The sequence below is a fragment of the Quercus robur genome, chromosome 11, assembly GCF_932294415.1.
Source record: "Quercus robur chromosome 11, dhQueRobu3.1, whole genome shotgun sequence".
Lineage (NCBI taxonomy): Eukaryota > Viridiplantae > Streptophyta > Magnoliopsida > Fagales > Fagaceae > Quercus > Quercus robur.
This window is the reverse complement of record NC_065544.1, coordinates 12,934,329-12,950,070: the sequence shown is the minus strand read 5'-3', so window position 1 is coordinate 12,950,070 and position 15,742 is coordinate 12,934,329. Positions and strand designations below refer to the sequence as shown.

The 15,742-nt window shown below is 31.8% G+C and overlaps 1 protein-coding gene across 3 annotated transcripts; it reads left to right on the top strand.

The window, feature by feature from the left end:
• Positions 1 to 9,756: 9,756 nt before the first annotated feature.
• LOC126705687 (G-type lectin S-receptor-like serine/threonine-protein kinase RKS1) lies at positions 9,757 to 15,668 on the top strand. 3 transcript variants are annotated; one of them, XM_050404832.1, is made up of 7 exons: positions 9,757 to 11,111; positions 12,432 to 12,560; positions 13,921 to 14,120; positions 14,293 to 14,503; positions 14,658 to 14,895; positions 15,138 to 15,288; positions 15,366 to 15,668. In XM_050404832.1, the coding sequence occupies exons 1-7, from the start codon at positions 9,761 to 9,763 to the stop codon at positions 15,666 to 15,668; spliced, it is 2,583 nt and encodes an 860-aa protein (XP_050260789.1). In that variant the 5' UTR covers positions 9,757 to 9,760. The 3 variants fall into 3 exon arrangements, with proteins under 3 accessions (XP_050260789.1, XP_050260790.1, XP_050260791.1); XM_050404833.1 differs by lacking the exon at positions 12,432 to 12,560; XM_050404834.1 differs by lacking the exon at positions 15,138 to 15,288 and having other exon boundaries at positions 15,366 to 15,567.
• The last annotated feature ends 74 nt before the right edge of the window (positions 15,669 to 15,742 follow it).

Sequence of the window (15,742 nt, the reverse complement as noted above, 5' to 3'; positions counted from 1 at the left end):
ACAAATTACACCCTAAAGTTTAGGGTGTTTGCAAATTACATTCCTAAATTTGCAAATTACACCCCTAAAATTATTCAAGCCCAACAATTTGTTAACTAGTATTTAAAAAAGAAAAAAAAAATTAGATCAAGTGGGTCGGGATTAACATCATACTGACCCTAAACCTAAATGAGACCCACTCGTTTGAACTGAACCCAACCCAAACATCCAACTAACCCTTTGGGTTGGGTGGGTCCTTGCTTACTACCTATATGCATTATACCTCAAAGGGACTAGTCAAAATTGAGGATTTTTGTAATTGTTAATAAAGCTCAAATCTACCAAGTAAATGCCCAATATAGGAATCAACACACCCACACAACACACACTTGGACAATATCCAAATTAGATATGGGGGTCACATATTCAGACATACTTGTTACTGAAAGGGTGTGGTTGTTCTATAAATACATACCTATGAGAAGGCCTCAAATAGCAACTTATTTTACTCAGACCTATTTTCAACTTGTACATGATTTTGACCCGATCGACACATTCACCAAGCCTCTATCATACAACAACAAGCCTTAATTCCAAATTTTTGGGGTTAACTATGGGTCCTCAACATATAATTAGGAACAAGGCCAGTCACATGTATTCTTTTCCTCCATTTTATTATATTTGAAAGAATATTCTCAATTACTTCCTTAATTGATAAATTTGTTAACCAAACATAGAAACATCATCATATTGAGATAATCACTGTTAGGAGTAGTGCCTTAAAACTCAATTGAATAGCATTATTTTTTAATAATAAAAGTTGTTTTATTTTCTAAGATTGTTTTTTGCATGAATATTTGAATTTTATATATTCTAATCTATGAGATGCATTGTATGTGATTTAGGTATGATAATGAAATCTGAACACAGAATATCTAAATCATAAGTTTCTCATAAACTTATTAACCTATGTTCAAAGTTGGTGATGAAATTAGGCGTTTCATCTGCAAAGACTAAAGCATATAAATTATGAGGATTTGTCTTAATCATGAAAGTGGAGAATTATGATTAACTGATATATTGGTGTTTTTAAATTGTGTGGGATACATTAAACTAGATCACTATGAGATTTATTATTCTATTAATATGGCTATGTGAACAAATATATATATCATGACTACTATTTGCATAGACTCTCAATTTTGAGTGGATGATGAATTCGAACATGAATTTTTCTTGCTTTGATGTATACCGAAGTGAGATCTTGCATGGTCAAAACATTAGTATGTTAGGCAATTACACATAGTGTTCTAGGAACACATATTCTCAAGACGGAATCCATAATTTGTTTTTAGAGACACAAAACATTCCATTGAGATAGGTTTAATGAGAATTGGTTATTTTGTGTGTTGGGTCTGACCACTTTAATTAAGAGTTTCTAAATATAAATTTCATAAATGTAAGAATAATCAAAAGATTAAACTGTAGACTTTTTTTGTTTCACTATAAATGATTTTATGGAGGGGGAAAATGCGAATATAATAGAGTCTTGGTATAAATCTTTGATTTAATAACAACCTAGATTGCCACCATAATTTTTTAGTAAAATAAATTATGATTAATTGTAACTTTGGGTTAGTCATTAGTTACAAGGAGATTCAAGGCCCATTTGAGATAGTGTTTTTATTTTTTCTTTGGTCCCACCTTAAGTCACATTCTAAAAGCCCATGTAAGATGGTCCACTAGCTAATCCAAGTATAAAAGTTATTAGTTTAGTTGAGAAAACCTTAGTCCATAGATATATGTGACTAATCACTCCTTAGAAAACCAATGGTAGGTGTAGACTTCCTAAAAACGATAAAATGATAGAGGATGCACTCACATAGACAATTCACAAAAACAAAATCTCAAGCATTTCAAAAGCATCACACACTCAGCATCAAAATCTGGTTGCCCAAAATTTTGCATGCATATTTATTAATTCTATTACATTACAAAAGCGAAACATATATTTGAGTTCAAGTTCTAGAGTTGGGCATTAGTTTCCACCATGACCTTTGTCACCTCCACCCTTGCCACTGCTCCCTGCTCCCTCCTCCCTCCTCCTTAATGGCCTCCTCCATGTCCAACATCCTTTGTGTTATCTACCTGGTTTGATCCTTCTGTGTGAAGCATTCATTTGCACAAGTAAAATGAGCTCATTATAAATTTTCTATTTATAAATGTTAAATATTTACAAAAGCCTTTCACAACGGCATAATTCTTAAAGTAAAAATAGAATATATACAATGGAAAATGTGTAATAAGTATTTTTAAAATAAAAAATATATAGGTAAAGTACGTTATACAAAATCTTGCATAGATATATGTGAGCATGTACTACCAATGTTTTCTTTTCGGGTTCGGCTTATCTCTAATACTTTTTTAACTGGAATTTCCTTTTGTTTTAAGGAAAATTGTCACATCATCCACTAACTAAATAAAATGTGGATATTAAAATCCACTACCCTTGCCATTATGTATTTAAAACAAAAGGAAGTCTCCAGTTAAAAAAATACTGGAAGTAAGCCAAATTCTTTCTTTTCTATATCCAAAATCGATCTTAATTACAAACATAGTATTATGAATATTTTCAATTTTTAATCATTTTTTCACTTTAAAAAGTGGGAATCCATGTTCTCTATAAAGAATGAATCCAACCATATCACTAAAATACAAAACTATTAAGACTCTCTTTGATTGAAAAAATGAAAAAGTAGAAGGATAGAAAATACTTTAGTTTATCATCATGTGTGTTTGGTTGGATGATGGAAAATTAAAATGATGAAAAATAAATATAAAAATTTCCTCCTTGCTAAAAAATAAAACAAGAGAATTAAAAATGTAATTTGTATGAATTTTTTGAAAAGTTTTTGAAATCGGACAAAAATGATAGTTGGTGGCCACTTGTAAGGGGGAGGTAATAGAAGAGAAAAAAAAATCTTGGTAAGGACAATTAAGTCATTTTGACTCACCTATCCGTTTTCACCTTAGTTTTCTTCCAGCTTTGGGAAGAAGTGATTTGGTGAGCTAGGTCCGTAGGTAGATGGCCCCACCTTTTTGCTCAATGTTTTGCATTGTTAACCAAACAAGACAAAATTTGATGGTTTGAATCTAGATTTCTGTCAAAGTTTTCCATACTTCCACTTTCATCATAACCAAAATTTAAGCTCTACAAATGCAGAAATCATGGGCCGGCTTAACAAGTTTTGGGACCTTAGGTAAAAATTTTAAATGGGACATTTTTATAATTAAATATTAATAAAATAAAATATATTTATATATTGAATTTTTTTATTTAAAATTTATTTTTCTTGCTTTTTGAGATACAAAATTACTAATTAAGTTTTTACTTCTGCTTCGGTTCTTTCTTCACCTCTTTCTCCTTGCCTTTCCGAAAATAAAGACTCAAGGGTCTTCTATTTCTTTTAACTTATATTATATATATTTTTAGTCACACTTTCACCGCACTGCACAACTGTTTGATGGGATGGGACACGTTTTTTTGTTCTGCCCCTCTGTGGACTTTTTCTGCTTTAAAACTTAGCCATAGAAATTGGAGAAAAGGCTGGTCCGACTGGATGGTTCTCACTTTTTATTTGAATAGGAGTACTATGGTCATTGGTCTGTCACGTGACGTGACAGACCACTGACCACAGTTTTTTTTTTTTGGTTAAAGACCACAGTTATTCACTTATTTGGTCCGATGGTTTCTCATCTTTTTTTTTTTTTTTTTTTAACTGACACTTTATCTATCATTATAAATTATTATGCCAATAAATAATTTCATGTATATTATATCAACTCATTTGTATTATAGTGACACTAATTTATTAAATCATGTACTAAATTAATTTTTATTTGTGCAGGTTTAAACTTTCAAGAGGTCACGGTTTTAGAAAAATTGCAATAACCAGGTTCTATTGTTCTATACTTTAAATTTTATTTTTAGTTAAATTATCATTTTTAATTATAAATTGTGTTTTATTTAACAATAAATATTTTCTCATTATAAATGTCTACTAGAAAATATTTATCCGGATATGAAAAACTTCTTAAAAAGAGAAAAATTGAAAAACAAATTGAATCTCAAAAAGGATCTATGGATAAATTTGTTACTAGTATTAAAAAAAACACAATAGAAAGTTTGGGTGAAAGTATTACAAATGAACAAGAAACTTATCAAAAAGAGTTGGAAGATGATGAAATTATACAACAAAAAGAGAATAATGAAAATAGTCTTAATAATGTTGAAACATCAGATGTAACAATAATTGATAATGAAAAACAAAATAATTTAGAAGAAAATGAAAAAATGACTAACCTACTTACTAATAATATCTATGATCCAAGTCAATGGGAAAATATTGATACAAAATTAAGAGATTTATTAGTAGAAAAGGGTCCAATTAGAGAGAATGATCTAAAATTTCCTTTAGATAAAGAGCGTAGACATTTTTCTACTACATTTTATTTTAAAAATTATCAAATGGGGAGAAATTTGATAGAAGATGGCTAGTGTATTCAAAAGATTTGGATAAAGCATTTTGTTTTTGTTGCAAGTTGTTTAATTCAACAACACATGGTAATAGTACAAATCAACTTACTAATGAAGGAACTAATGATTGAGAAATATTAGCAATAAGATTAAAAATCATGAAACAAGCAAAGAGCATGTTACTAACATGAATGCTTGGATTGATTTAGAAATGAGATTATTGAAAAATAAAACAACTGATAAAAATTTCCAAGAACAAGTAAACAAAGAGAAAGATCATTGGAAAAAAGTGTTGTTAAGAATTATTGCTGTAGTAAAAAATCTTAGAAAAAATAATTTGGCCTTTCGAGGAAAAAATGAAAAGATTTATCAAGAAAATAATGGAAATTTTTTAAGTCTAATTGAAATGATTGCAGAATTTGATCCAGTAATGCAAGAACATGTTCAACGTATTCAACATGGTGCAATTCATAATCATTATCTTGGACATAATATACAAAATGAATTGATACAATTGTTAGCAAATGAAATTAAAGGTAAAATTATTAAAAAGATTAAGGAAGCAAAATATTTTTCAATTATACTTGATTGTACTCCAGATGTAAGTCATCAAGAACAAATGACTCTAGTATTACGATGTGTGAATATTTCAACTAGTCCAATAAAAATAGATGAGCATTTTGTAGAATTTTTAAAAGTAGATGATACTTCTGGAAAAGGTCTTTTTAATGAAATTATAAGTGTAATAAAAAGTCTTGAACTTGATATTAATGATGTACGTGGACAAGGATATGACAATGGGTCTAATATGAAAGGAAAAAAGCAAGGGGTACAAAAAAGAATAATTGATATAAACCCTAAAGCATTTTACACATGTGGTTGTCATAATCTTAATCTTGTGCTATGTGATGTGGCCAATTCTTGTCCTAAAGCTATGTCTTTTTTTGGAGTAGTACAACGTATATATACATTGTTTTCTTCTTCCACAAAGCGATGGAAAATTTTACAAGATAATGTTTCAAGTTTTACTCTTAAACCATTGTCAAAAACACATTGGGAAAGTCGAATTGAAACTGTAAAAGCAATAAAATTTCAAGCTTTAGAAATAAGAGATGCTTTGTTACAATTAGCAAAAACGAGTGAAGATCCTAAAACAAAAAGTGAAGCTGATTGTTTGGCAACATATGAGCTTGAAAGTTTTGAATTTTTGTTAAGCATGACTATTTGGTATGATATATTATTTGCTGTTAACTCTGTTAGTAAAAATTTACAATCGAAAGACATACATATTGACGTTGCCATAGATCAACTAAAGGGTCTCATATCTTTTTTAAAAAAAATATAGAGAAAATGGATTTACATCTGCTATGATTTCATCTAAAGAGATTGCAATCAAAATGGAAATAGAGCCTATATTTCATGAAAAACGTATAATTTGTAGAAAAAAACAATTTGATGAGAATGTCAATGATGAGATAACACAATCTGTTGAAGAATCTTTTAGAATTAATTATTTTTTATATATAGTAGATCAAGCTATTTCATCAATTGAAAGTAGGTTTGAACAATTTCAAATATATGAGGATATTTTTGGTTTTTTATTTAATTTTGAAAAACTAAAAGCACTAGATGATAATAGTTTGAAAAAATATTGTCTTAATCTTGAAAGTTTTCTCAAACATGATGTTTATTATGATATTAATGGCTTAAATTTATATTTAGAACTAATAGTTTTAAAAGAAGTTGTGCTAATAGATGAAAATACTCCAATTAATGTACTTAATTATTTAAAAAGATTAGATTCTTTTCCAAATGCATATATTGCTTATAGAATATTACTAACAATACCTGTTACGGTTGCATCTGCAGAAAGAAGTTTTTCAAAATTAAAATTAATAAAATCTTATTTAAGGTCTACTATGTCACAAGAAAGATTAAGTGGATTAGCTATATTATCAATTGAAAAAGAAATGTTAGAGGAACTTAAATACAAAAACTTAATTAGTAATTTTGCATCTCAAAAAGCAAGAAAAATAGATTTTAAATAAAAAATTCAATATATAAATATATTTTATTTTATTAATATTTAATTATAAAAATGCCCCATTTAAAATTTTCGCATAAGGCCCCAAAACTTGTTGAGCCGGCCCTGAGCAGAAGAATACCTTCTGTGACTGCCAGCTGGTAGACTGATATGCTGGAATCAACAAATAAAAATTTTAAGCTAGAGGGGCTGACTAAGTTGATGGAAAAAGATCAAAAATCAAGGTGAAGATGAAGAAAAGAAAAGAAAGGTAAGACTGTAAGAATATAGATGGAGAGGCAGAGAGATGAGAGGTTTTTCTTTTGTTTTTAACATTTATAATCTCTATTTTAGCATATTTCAAGACAATTACGTTATATTATTAATGAATTTGTCTGCTATTAATTTTAATTTTAGCATATTTCAATAATGAGTTAATACATTTGTCTCCTAAAATTTGATTGTGTTAGCTGAACTTTGACTTTTTTTTTTCCTTTTTAATCTTTTGCATTTTAGGATACAATGGGGCCTTTTTAATGCATTTTATTGACCAATAAAAATGCTTAAAATTTTTTTAACTAAAATATATAAATAAATATATTATATATATAAATTTTTTTTACAAGTGGGGCCTTCTTTTATTTGGGGACCTTCGGCGATTGCATCTCTTGCATCTACTGTTGAACCGGCCATGAGAAATGCTCCTCTCAAACATGTGCTGAAAAGATATAACATATATGAGTAGTTCTACAGGTACTTCAAGTTTTACTACATTGAGCGACGGATTCCAAACCTTTTTTTTTAGGGTATTATTTAAAAAGCATAAATTGTAGGCGAAAATGTACTTTTAATCCCTACATTTTGGACCAATTCCCTTTTTGTTTCATATAATGATTTTACTACTAATATAGTCCCTAAAAAAAGAAAAACGATTTTATTTTAGTCTTTGCCGTCAACCCACTAAAAGAAATCTCTTACGTGGTAGATGAAGTGTCCTACTGACTGACATGGTGCTAACGTGATAATTAAAATATTATTAAAAAAGTTTCTTTGACATTTTTTAAATGTCACGTTAGGTATAATTAATAAAACATTAAAACGAAAGGCCAGATCAGAAAATTCAAAAACATTTTAATTCCACAGTTTTAGTTTTAATTAAAAACAAACAAAAAAAAAATTACTTTTTTTAGATTAAAGATTGAAGCTCTCTGTTCACCCAAAAATATTGAAGCTCTCTCTCTCTCTCTCGGTGGATTTGCTGGGTATTGTATAAAAAGGTAAAACTGAAGTATGGATTTTGGAAATTGGAAAATTTTGATTAGGTTTTTGGAACGGGAAGATGATGTAGTACCAGGACCAGGTAGGGCATTTGGAGACGTGGTTATCGCCGGCGATAACAAACTCGGAGACGCTGAGAATGCCTTTCTCTTAAAGGCAGAGACGGTGCGAGGACCTGTGATTCTCTCCACCGTTAACACTTTATGAAGCTTCTGCATCAGATCCATCTTCTCTCTCTCGCTCTCTCTTTGTGGAAAACCCTAAGGTGGGTTTCCTGGTTCAACTTGCTGGATTGTTGGGCTTGACTTGGTGGGTTTTGAGGTGGGTTTCCTGGTTCGACTTGTTGGATTGTTGGGTTCTACTTGGTGGGTTTGCTCTGAGGTGGATTTCTTGGTTCGACTTGGTGGGATTTGCTCGGTTCTGAGGTAGGTTTGCTGGGTTCTAAGGTGGATTTCTTGGTTCGACTTTCTGGGTTCTGAGGTGGGATTGCTAGATTTTCTGGGTTTAACTTGCCCGAGATGGGTTTTTCTGGGTTTGAGATTTTTTTTTTTTGGGTTGGTTATGTTGTATTTTTGGATTAATTTGGTACTTTGGGGCTTTGGGATTTTATGATTTTGCTGGTGTTTGAAAAAATGGTGGATTTGAGATTTATGATTTTGTTTTTGAGCTGAATTTTTTGGGTTTTTTTGTGTGTTTGTTTCTTAAGAAAATTTTTGGGTTTGCTATGGTTTGTTTGCCGGGGAAGAACATGAAGTTCATGTTTAGGAAAAGAAGAAATGTTCTTACGAAAAAAAAATTAAAAAATAAAATAAAATATAATTATATTAATGTTTATTTTTTAATTTTTTTTGAATTTTCTGATCTGACCTTTTTTTTTAATGTTTTATTAATTTAAATTTTTTAATGTTTTATTAATTTAAATCTGACGTGTCATTAAAAAAATGTCAAAGAATTTTTTTTAATAATATTTTAATGGTCTCATCAGCGCCATGTCAACTAGTAGGACACTCTTTCTACACCTAGGAGATTTTTGTTAATGAGTTGACGACAGTGACTAAAATAAAATCGATTTTCTTTTTTTAGAGATTACATTACTAGTAAAATCAATTTTGTGACCAAAATGTAGGGATCAAAAGTGCATTTTCGCTTAAATTATATCATCTAATAAAAAGAGAAATTCATATATTGACAATAACAACAATAAAAAAATACGCAGATACATAAAGTTTACAATTGCCTTCTACGAGTTTTTATACTTTGAAATCAGTGCATAATAGTCTCATTATCAATACTACAAGCTATATCTCTTTCAGTATACACAACCAAACAATTCTTCATCCACGAAATATATAACAAATTATAAATCAAAATTTAATTTTATTGGCATAAAAAAAAATTGAGGATGTTCTCAAATTTGTTTTGAAGGCTACACAAAAAAAAAATTTTAAATTATATATATATATATATATAAATTTAAGGTGGTGCCGCCCCTGGTCAAAAATTGTGACGTAGACTTAAATTAAAGTTGCCAAAGAAGACCAAAGTTTTGTCAAGTATCTTTCATTGAGTAATACTATTGACACATAAAAATGCACAATTTTGTGCCACAATTTGCCATGTGACGAGTTGTGATTAGTAAATGTATGATTGTGGGTAATATGGAGATACACTTTCACTACTCATAACTCGCCACGAGTTGTAGTACAAAATTATGCATTTTTTATGTCACCATAGCATGACTCATCTTTCACTAATGTGAACAGGTTTTCAAGGTAAACATGATTTGAGCATGTGGTGGGTCCTTGACAATTGGATGACAGGTTTTCAAGGTAAACATGATTTAAGCGTGTGGGTCCTTGACAACTAGATGACACCTTGCATACGTTGAATAACTCATTTAACTTTATTTATAAAAGAAGAACAACTGATTTTTTTTTTTTTATATGGCTATCAAGCTTTCTATAGTCTATCCTAGCCCATCAGCCACAAGTCATATTACTGTACTCTTCATTAGAAATCCCATGAATCCTGCTAAAGGGAATACATCATTGCTTCTTCTCTCCCTTCTTCTTGTTTGCCCAATCTGCACTTCCCTTGACTCCATAACACCAAACCAACCCCTCAAGGATGGTGACGGTCAACTTCTACTCTCAAACCAAAAAACCTTTGCGCTTGGGTTTTTAAGCCTTGGCAATTCCAGTCATCGTTATGTTGGAATTTGGTATAACCAAATCACTGAACAAACCGTTGTGTGGGTTGCAAACAGAGACACTCCTCTCAATGATGCCTCTGGAGTCCTCTCCATCAACGGTAAGGGAAACCTTGTACTCCACACCCAAAATCAAACCACTCCTATTTGGTCCACCAATGTTTCTTTTTCTGTCTCATCCACAAATAATTCTATGGCTAAGCTCTTAGATATAGGAAATCTTGTTTTGGTTCAACAAGACAGCCAACGTTTTACATGGCAAAGTTTTGATTATCCCACCAATACTCTGCTTCCGCTCATGAAACTTGGGCTAGATCGGCGAACTGGGTTGAACCGGTTCCTAACATCTTGGAAGTCCAAAGATGACCCAGGAATTGGCGACTACTCATATCAAATGGTTCCAACTGGGTATCCTCAGGCATGCTTATACATGGGTCGGACTCTATTATGGCGTGCTGGATCTTGGACTGGCCTAAGATGGAGCGGTATACCCGAAATGATATCAAATTACTTCAATGTTAGCTTTGTGAATAATCAAGATGAAACCACCATTATGTACAATATATTTTCAAATTCAGTTGACCCCAAAGTTACTGTTAAAATGGTGTTGGATGAATCAGGAATTATGCGACGGTCCTTATGGCAGGAGACTACATGGGTCGAATATTGGTCTGCCCCACGAGAGTTGTGCGATAAGTATTTGAATTGTGGTCCAAATAGTTATTGTGACCCACACAATTTGGTCATTTTTGAGTGCAAGTGCTTTCCTGGATTTGAACCCAAGTCATCTCATGATTGCATGAGGGAAAAGCAAGGAGTGTCCATATGCAATAATGGAGAAGGGTTCGTGAAGTTGGCACATATGAAGGTGCCAGATACTTCAATAGCACATGCAGACATGAGTTTGAGTATGAAAGAGTGTGAGCAAAAGTGTTTGAGGAATTGTTCTTGTATGGCTTACACAAGTGCAAATGAGAGTGAGGGAGGGATTGGTTGCTTGACATGGCAAGGGGACTTGGTGGACGCAAGAACATATCCTGACGCAGGACAAGATTTATACATACGTGTGGATGCGGTTGTATTAGGTACTTTTTCATCTTAAAATTTTGATAAAACATTTTACAAAAATACATAGTGAGTTCCCTCACCCCATTTGGTGGTTAGGTCATTGGTTCGATGAGCTAGGCAAATGATGTCGGTAGTCCAGTGGTTAGAGCCACCACTCTAACAATTAGTGCCAACGTTCTGGTGGCTAGAGCCATCACTTTGGCAACAAATACTGGTAATCCGGTCACTAAAGCTACGTGCTAGAGGTTTGATTACCGAAACCACCATTCTGGTGGCTGGAGACATCACCCTAGCAGTAGTTGGCCCTTGTCTGGTTGTTGGAGACATCGTTTCAAGCTAAAATTCCAATAGTCGGGTTACTAGACCTCCTACACTAGCGGTTCTGGTGACTCAACTACTGATTTTGGTTGTTTGCTTGAAAATTTTTACTGGTCATACAAAACACCTTAAAATTTTATTTGTTTTACTTCAAAACAAATAGAGTGTTAGTCAAAGTTCATGTTTATTGTATTATATTAGTCTAAAATTTATACAGAATACTAGTTCAACATCTAATTTGCCCTATGGTACTAACCTTAAAGTTGATTTAGGTCACATTATTGAAAAATGATTTTCTCTATTTAAAATTGATCTGTTTCATATTTCAAATTATATATTACAAATCTAAACGAGTATTACATTCCATATGGGAAAGAATTTATATATGGTTTTGTTAAATTATCTAAAAATATCAAAATTTTCACAATTCTACCTTTTATCTATTTCATACTAATTCAAAACTCAAACGATGTGTGGAGAAGTCAAAATTATTTAAGAGTTGTATACCCTTATAGCACAAGATTTCTACAATTATATTCATCACTCGTAGTAGGTCCTACTATGCAATACTTGTTTCATTTTATTTTTATATAGTTATTATAATAATGGGAGAGAGAGAAATTGAACTGTGATTCTACTTATATTAATAAGAAACACTCTCTTGGCATTGGACATTGTTGTTACAAAAATAGGTTTGCAATATTTGTTTTTTTGTTTCTTCTTTTAACATGTTTTCGGCCTCAAAAAAGAGAATCACATATGGACTTGACATTGTTGTGAGAACATGTTTGTTTTTTTTTGTTTTGTTCTTTTGATAAGTTGGACCTCAAAATGAGAATTGCATTTTCTCCTTTAAAAAAATAAAAAATAAAATCACATATTCTCCTTAAACCCTTGTTCCATCCCTACTCCCATTTTCTTGCAAAACTGCATCAATAAATATTTATGTTCAATCAACTTCTAAAATTATGATGTCATTTGAATAATTTTTTTTTTTTTTTTTTTTTTTTTTTACTCAGCTCAATATGCTAAGAAAAATGGTCTTACTCAAAAAAAGAGGATGCTGGCAATTCTGGGAGTTTCTGTTGCTGTAATGTTTCTTCTTATAGTCTCAGTTGTGTATTGTTTTGTAATGAAGAAGAAGAAAGGTAAGGAAATTTAGAGCAATTTTTTTAAACCTATTTCTATACTTCTAAGGCTAGTGAACAAATGCTCCCAAGATTACTCCAACACTATGTTTCAGAGTTTATAAAAGAATAGGCTATGTTTTAGAGTTTATAAAAGAATAGGCAGAATACGTAAATCATGAAATAAAACTGAATAAAATGGAATGGAACTTGATATATTTTTCAAGCGTAGAAGTTGATAAAAGAAAAAATGAAAAAGAACTAGATATATTTTGTTATTATACTCATAATCATTTCTTTGGATCCAAAGATGGTATACTGAAGCAGCCAAGGAAATTTTTCAAATGCTATTCTTGAACTTCTTGCTTTTCAGCCTACGAATAAATGCATTAGCTCATTCCATTTGCACATTCTTATATCTACCATACACAAATGTTAAATTCAAAAGAAAGAACTCTCGAAGATGACAAGATCAAAAATTCCATTTGACTTCTACAGAAAACATACATGAGCACCATTGTACCCCATTTTACAAGCCTTTCTTGGGAGGGAAATCTGTCCTTCACTGCCAGCCAAGATATGAAGGACTTGTTGGGAAAAGTAGCTTTAGACCATTCCAGTTTCTACCATTCATTGAGACATACATGTTTCTTATTTAATTCTACTCTGAATTGCAATTCGTCCTTCACTGCCAGCCAAAGACAAAGTATTAAGGAATGCTTAGAAGTAGCTGCTTTAGACCATACCACTTTCCACCATTTAGCTATATCCATCTTGTTTCTTATTTCACTCCAAGTTGAATTCCATGTGACTTTTCCGTATTTAGATGAAATCCAGTACATTGAGTTGTCTAATTGTCTTAGCTAATTTTAATTGATGAAAATTAGCTTGTAGGGTAGTATCTTTTGATCTGATAAGTTTCCAAGGCTACTGCATTTCTTTCAGAATACTAGATACTTCTGCAAACTCAGAAATTACAGTATTATACACCACCTTTTGGACAAAGTTGGGGATCAAAACACCTTCAGCATGTCAATTATCATGCCACATGGATAATTTTTTCACCCTTTCAACTAAAAGCTTCATGAATGGCCCAACCAATTCCCTGACATTTTAAGATTTTCTCTAGCCCCATTAGTAGGCCTGAGGAACTTTCACCTCCCATAAGCACTTACCTCTTAGAAAAGTGCATTTTAACCAAATGGGATTTCCTGAAAATGATATATAGAAAATTGTAAACTTCAATTTTTCCTCTTATTTTCCTCTGTTTCATTCTTTATTTTAGTGTGTTTCTCAGTTTTATTAAATTAGGCTTTTGTGTGAGAATTCCTAATTGGACAAAAATGGTTGCTAGCATTATTAATTACTTGTTTTATGACAGGGATGAGGCATAGCACAAATTTAGATAGTGCTGAGTCCACTTTAACATACTTCGAGGACTCTTTGAGTAGAAGGGACCTTGATGGAAGTAGAAGAAATTCAAATTTTCCATTATTTGATCTAAGAACCATTATTGCAGCTACTGATAACTTCTCTATTGCTAACAAGCTTGGCCAAGGTGGTTTTGGCCCAGTTTATAAGGTAGTCTCATTTCAAGTGTGTTTATGCATCATAAATTCCATCATGAATGTTTACGGGTACTCATTGAGTTTGAATTTGTGGTGTGCAATTGGGCTTCCCCAAATAATTCACCAAGTTGAGTTTCTTTCAACAATTGTGCACTATGACAATGATATTTGGACTTTAATTGCAGGGTTTGCTACAAAATGGAATGGAAATAGCAGTAAAAAGACTATCAAAATGCTCTGGACAAGGAATAGTACAATTCAAAACAGAAGTTGCACTAATTGCTAAACTCCAACATAGAAACCTTGTGAGAATTTTAGGTTGTTGCATTCACAAAGAAGAGAAGATGTTGATCTATGAGTACTTGCCAAATAAAAGCTTGGACTCTTTCATTTTTGGTATGTCTTCTTTTTAATATTAACCTCACTCATCATCACTAGAAAACGATCCTCCCATTACAAACATATCAGTTCCAAGTAGCAAGATTTTATAACTAAGTAAAAAAGCACGAATGCAATGCAATCTAATCCAAGTTCTCACTTCTTCATTTAGATGAAACAAAAAGGACATGTTTAGATTGGGGAAAGCGATTTGAGATTATTTGTGGAATTGCTCGAGGGATCTTATACCTTCATCAAGATTCAAGATTAAGAATTATCCATAGAGATTTAAAGGCCAGCAATGTTCTACTTGACAATGCATTGAATCCAAAAATTTCAGATTTTGGTATGGCTAGAATTGTTGGAGGGGATCAAATTGAAGCTAATACAAATTGCATCGTTGGAACATTGTAAGTATGTTAGAAAACAAAGATATACTTTTTTAACCGATTACTTGACTACCATTTTTACATCTAAGGAGAGTCCAAACTACAAGCCTTTGTAAGAAAAAAAAATAATATTAAGGATATCTCTATAATTCGTTTTCATATTGTGTTACTTCAAATTTTACATGTATGTTAGCGCCCAAAGGGCTATCTTCGACCATTTTATATTGAGGTTCAATATCTTCCTTTTTATTGTGCTATGACAGTGGTTATATGTCACCTGAGTATGCAATGCAAGGACTATTTTCAATAAAGTCTGATGTATATAGCTTTGGGGTATTGTTGCTAGAGATCGTTACTGGTAAAAAGAACAGTACTTACCATCATGATGGTCCTTCCTCAAATTTGATTGGACATGTAAGTACACGTGCAAACAATGACTACAAAATTAAGCCTATATTGTTGAGTCTAATATGATCAATATCTTGTCTCAGGTTTGGGACCTATGGAGAGAAGACAATTCCATGAAAATAGTTGACCCATTACTAGATGAGGCATACCCTGCTAATGAAGTTTCAAGATGCATTCAAATTGGACTTTTGTGCGTGCAAGAACATGCAACAGACCGGCCAACCATGTCAACTGTTGTTTTCATGTTGGGTAATGACACTCATCTTCCTTCTCCAAAACGACCTGCATTTATTTTGATGGGTACTTACAATAGTACAAACAGATCAACGAGTGCAACATCTAATTCAGTAAATGAAATATCACTTTCTGAAATTGACGGTCGTTGAAACCCCAAACTATTTGTAGCAAGTGTACAAATATTCCATTACAACATAGGATTGAGTTACTCTATGTCTACTCC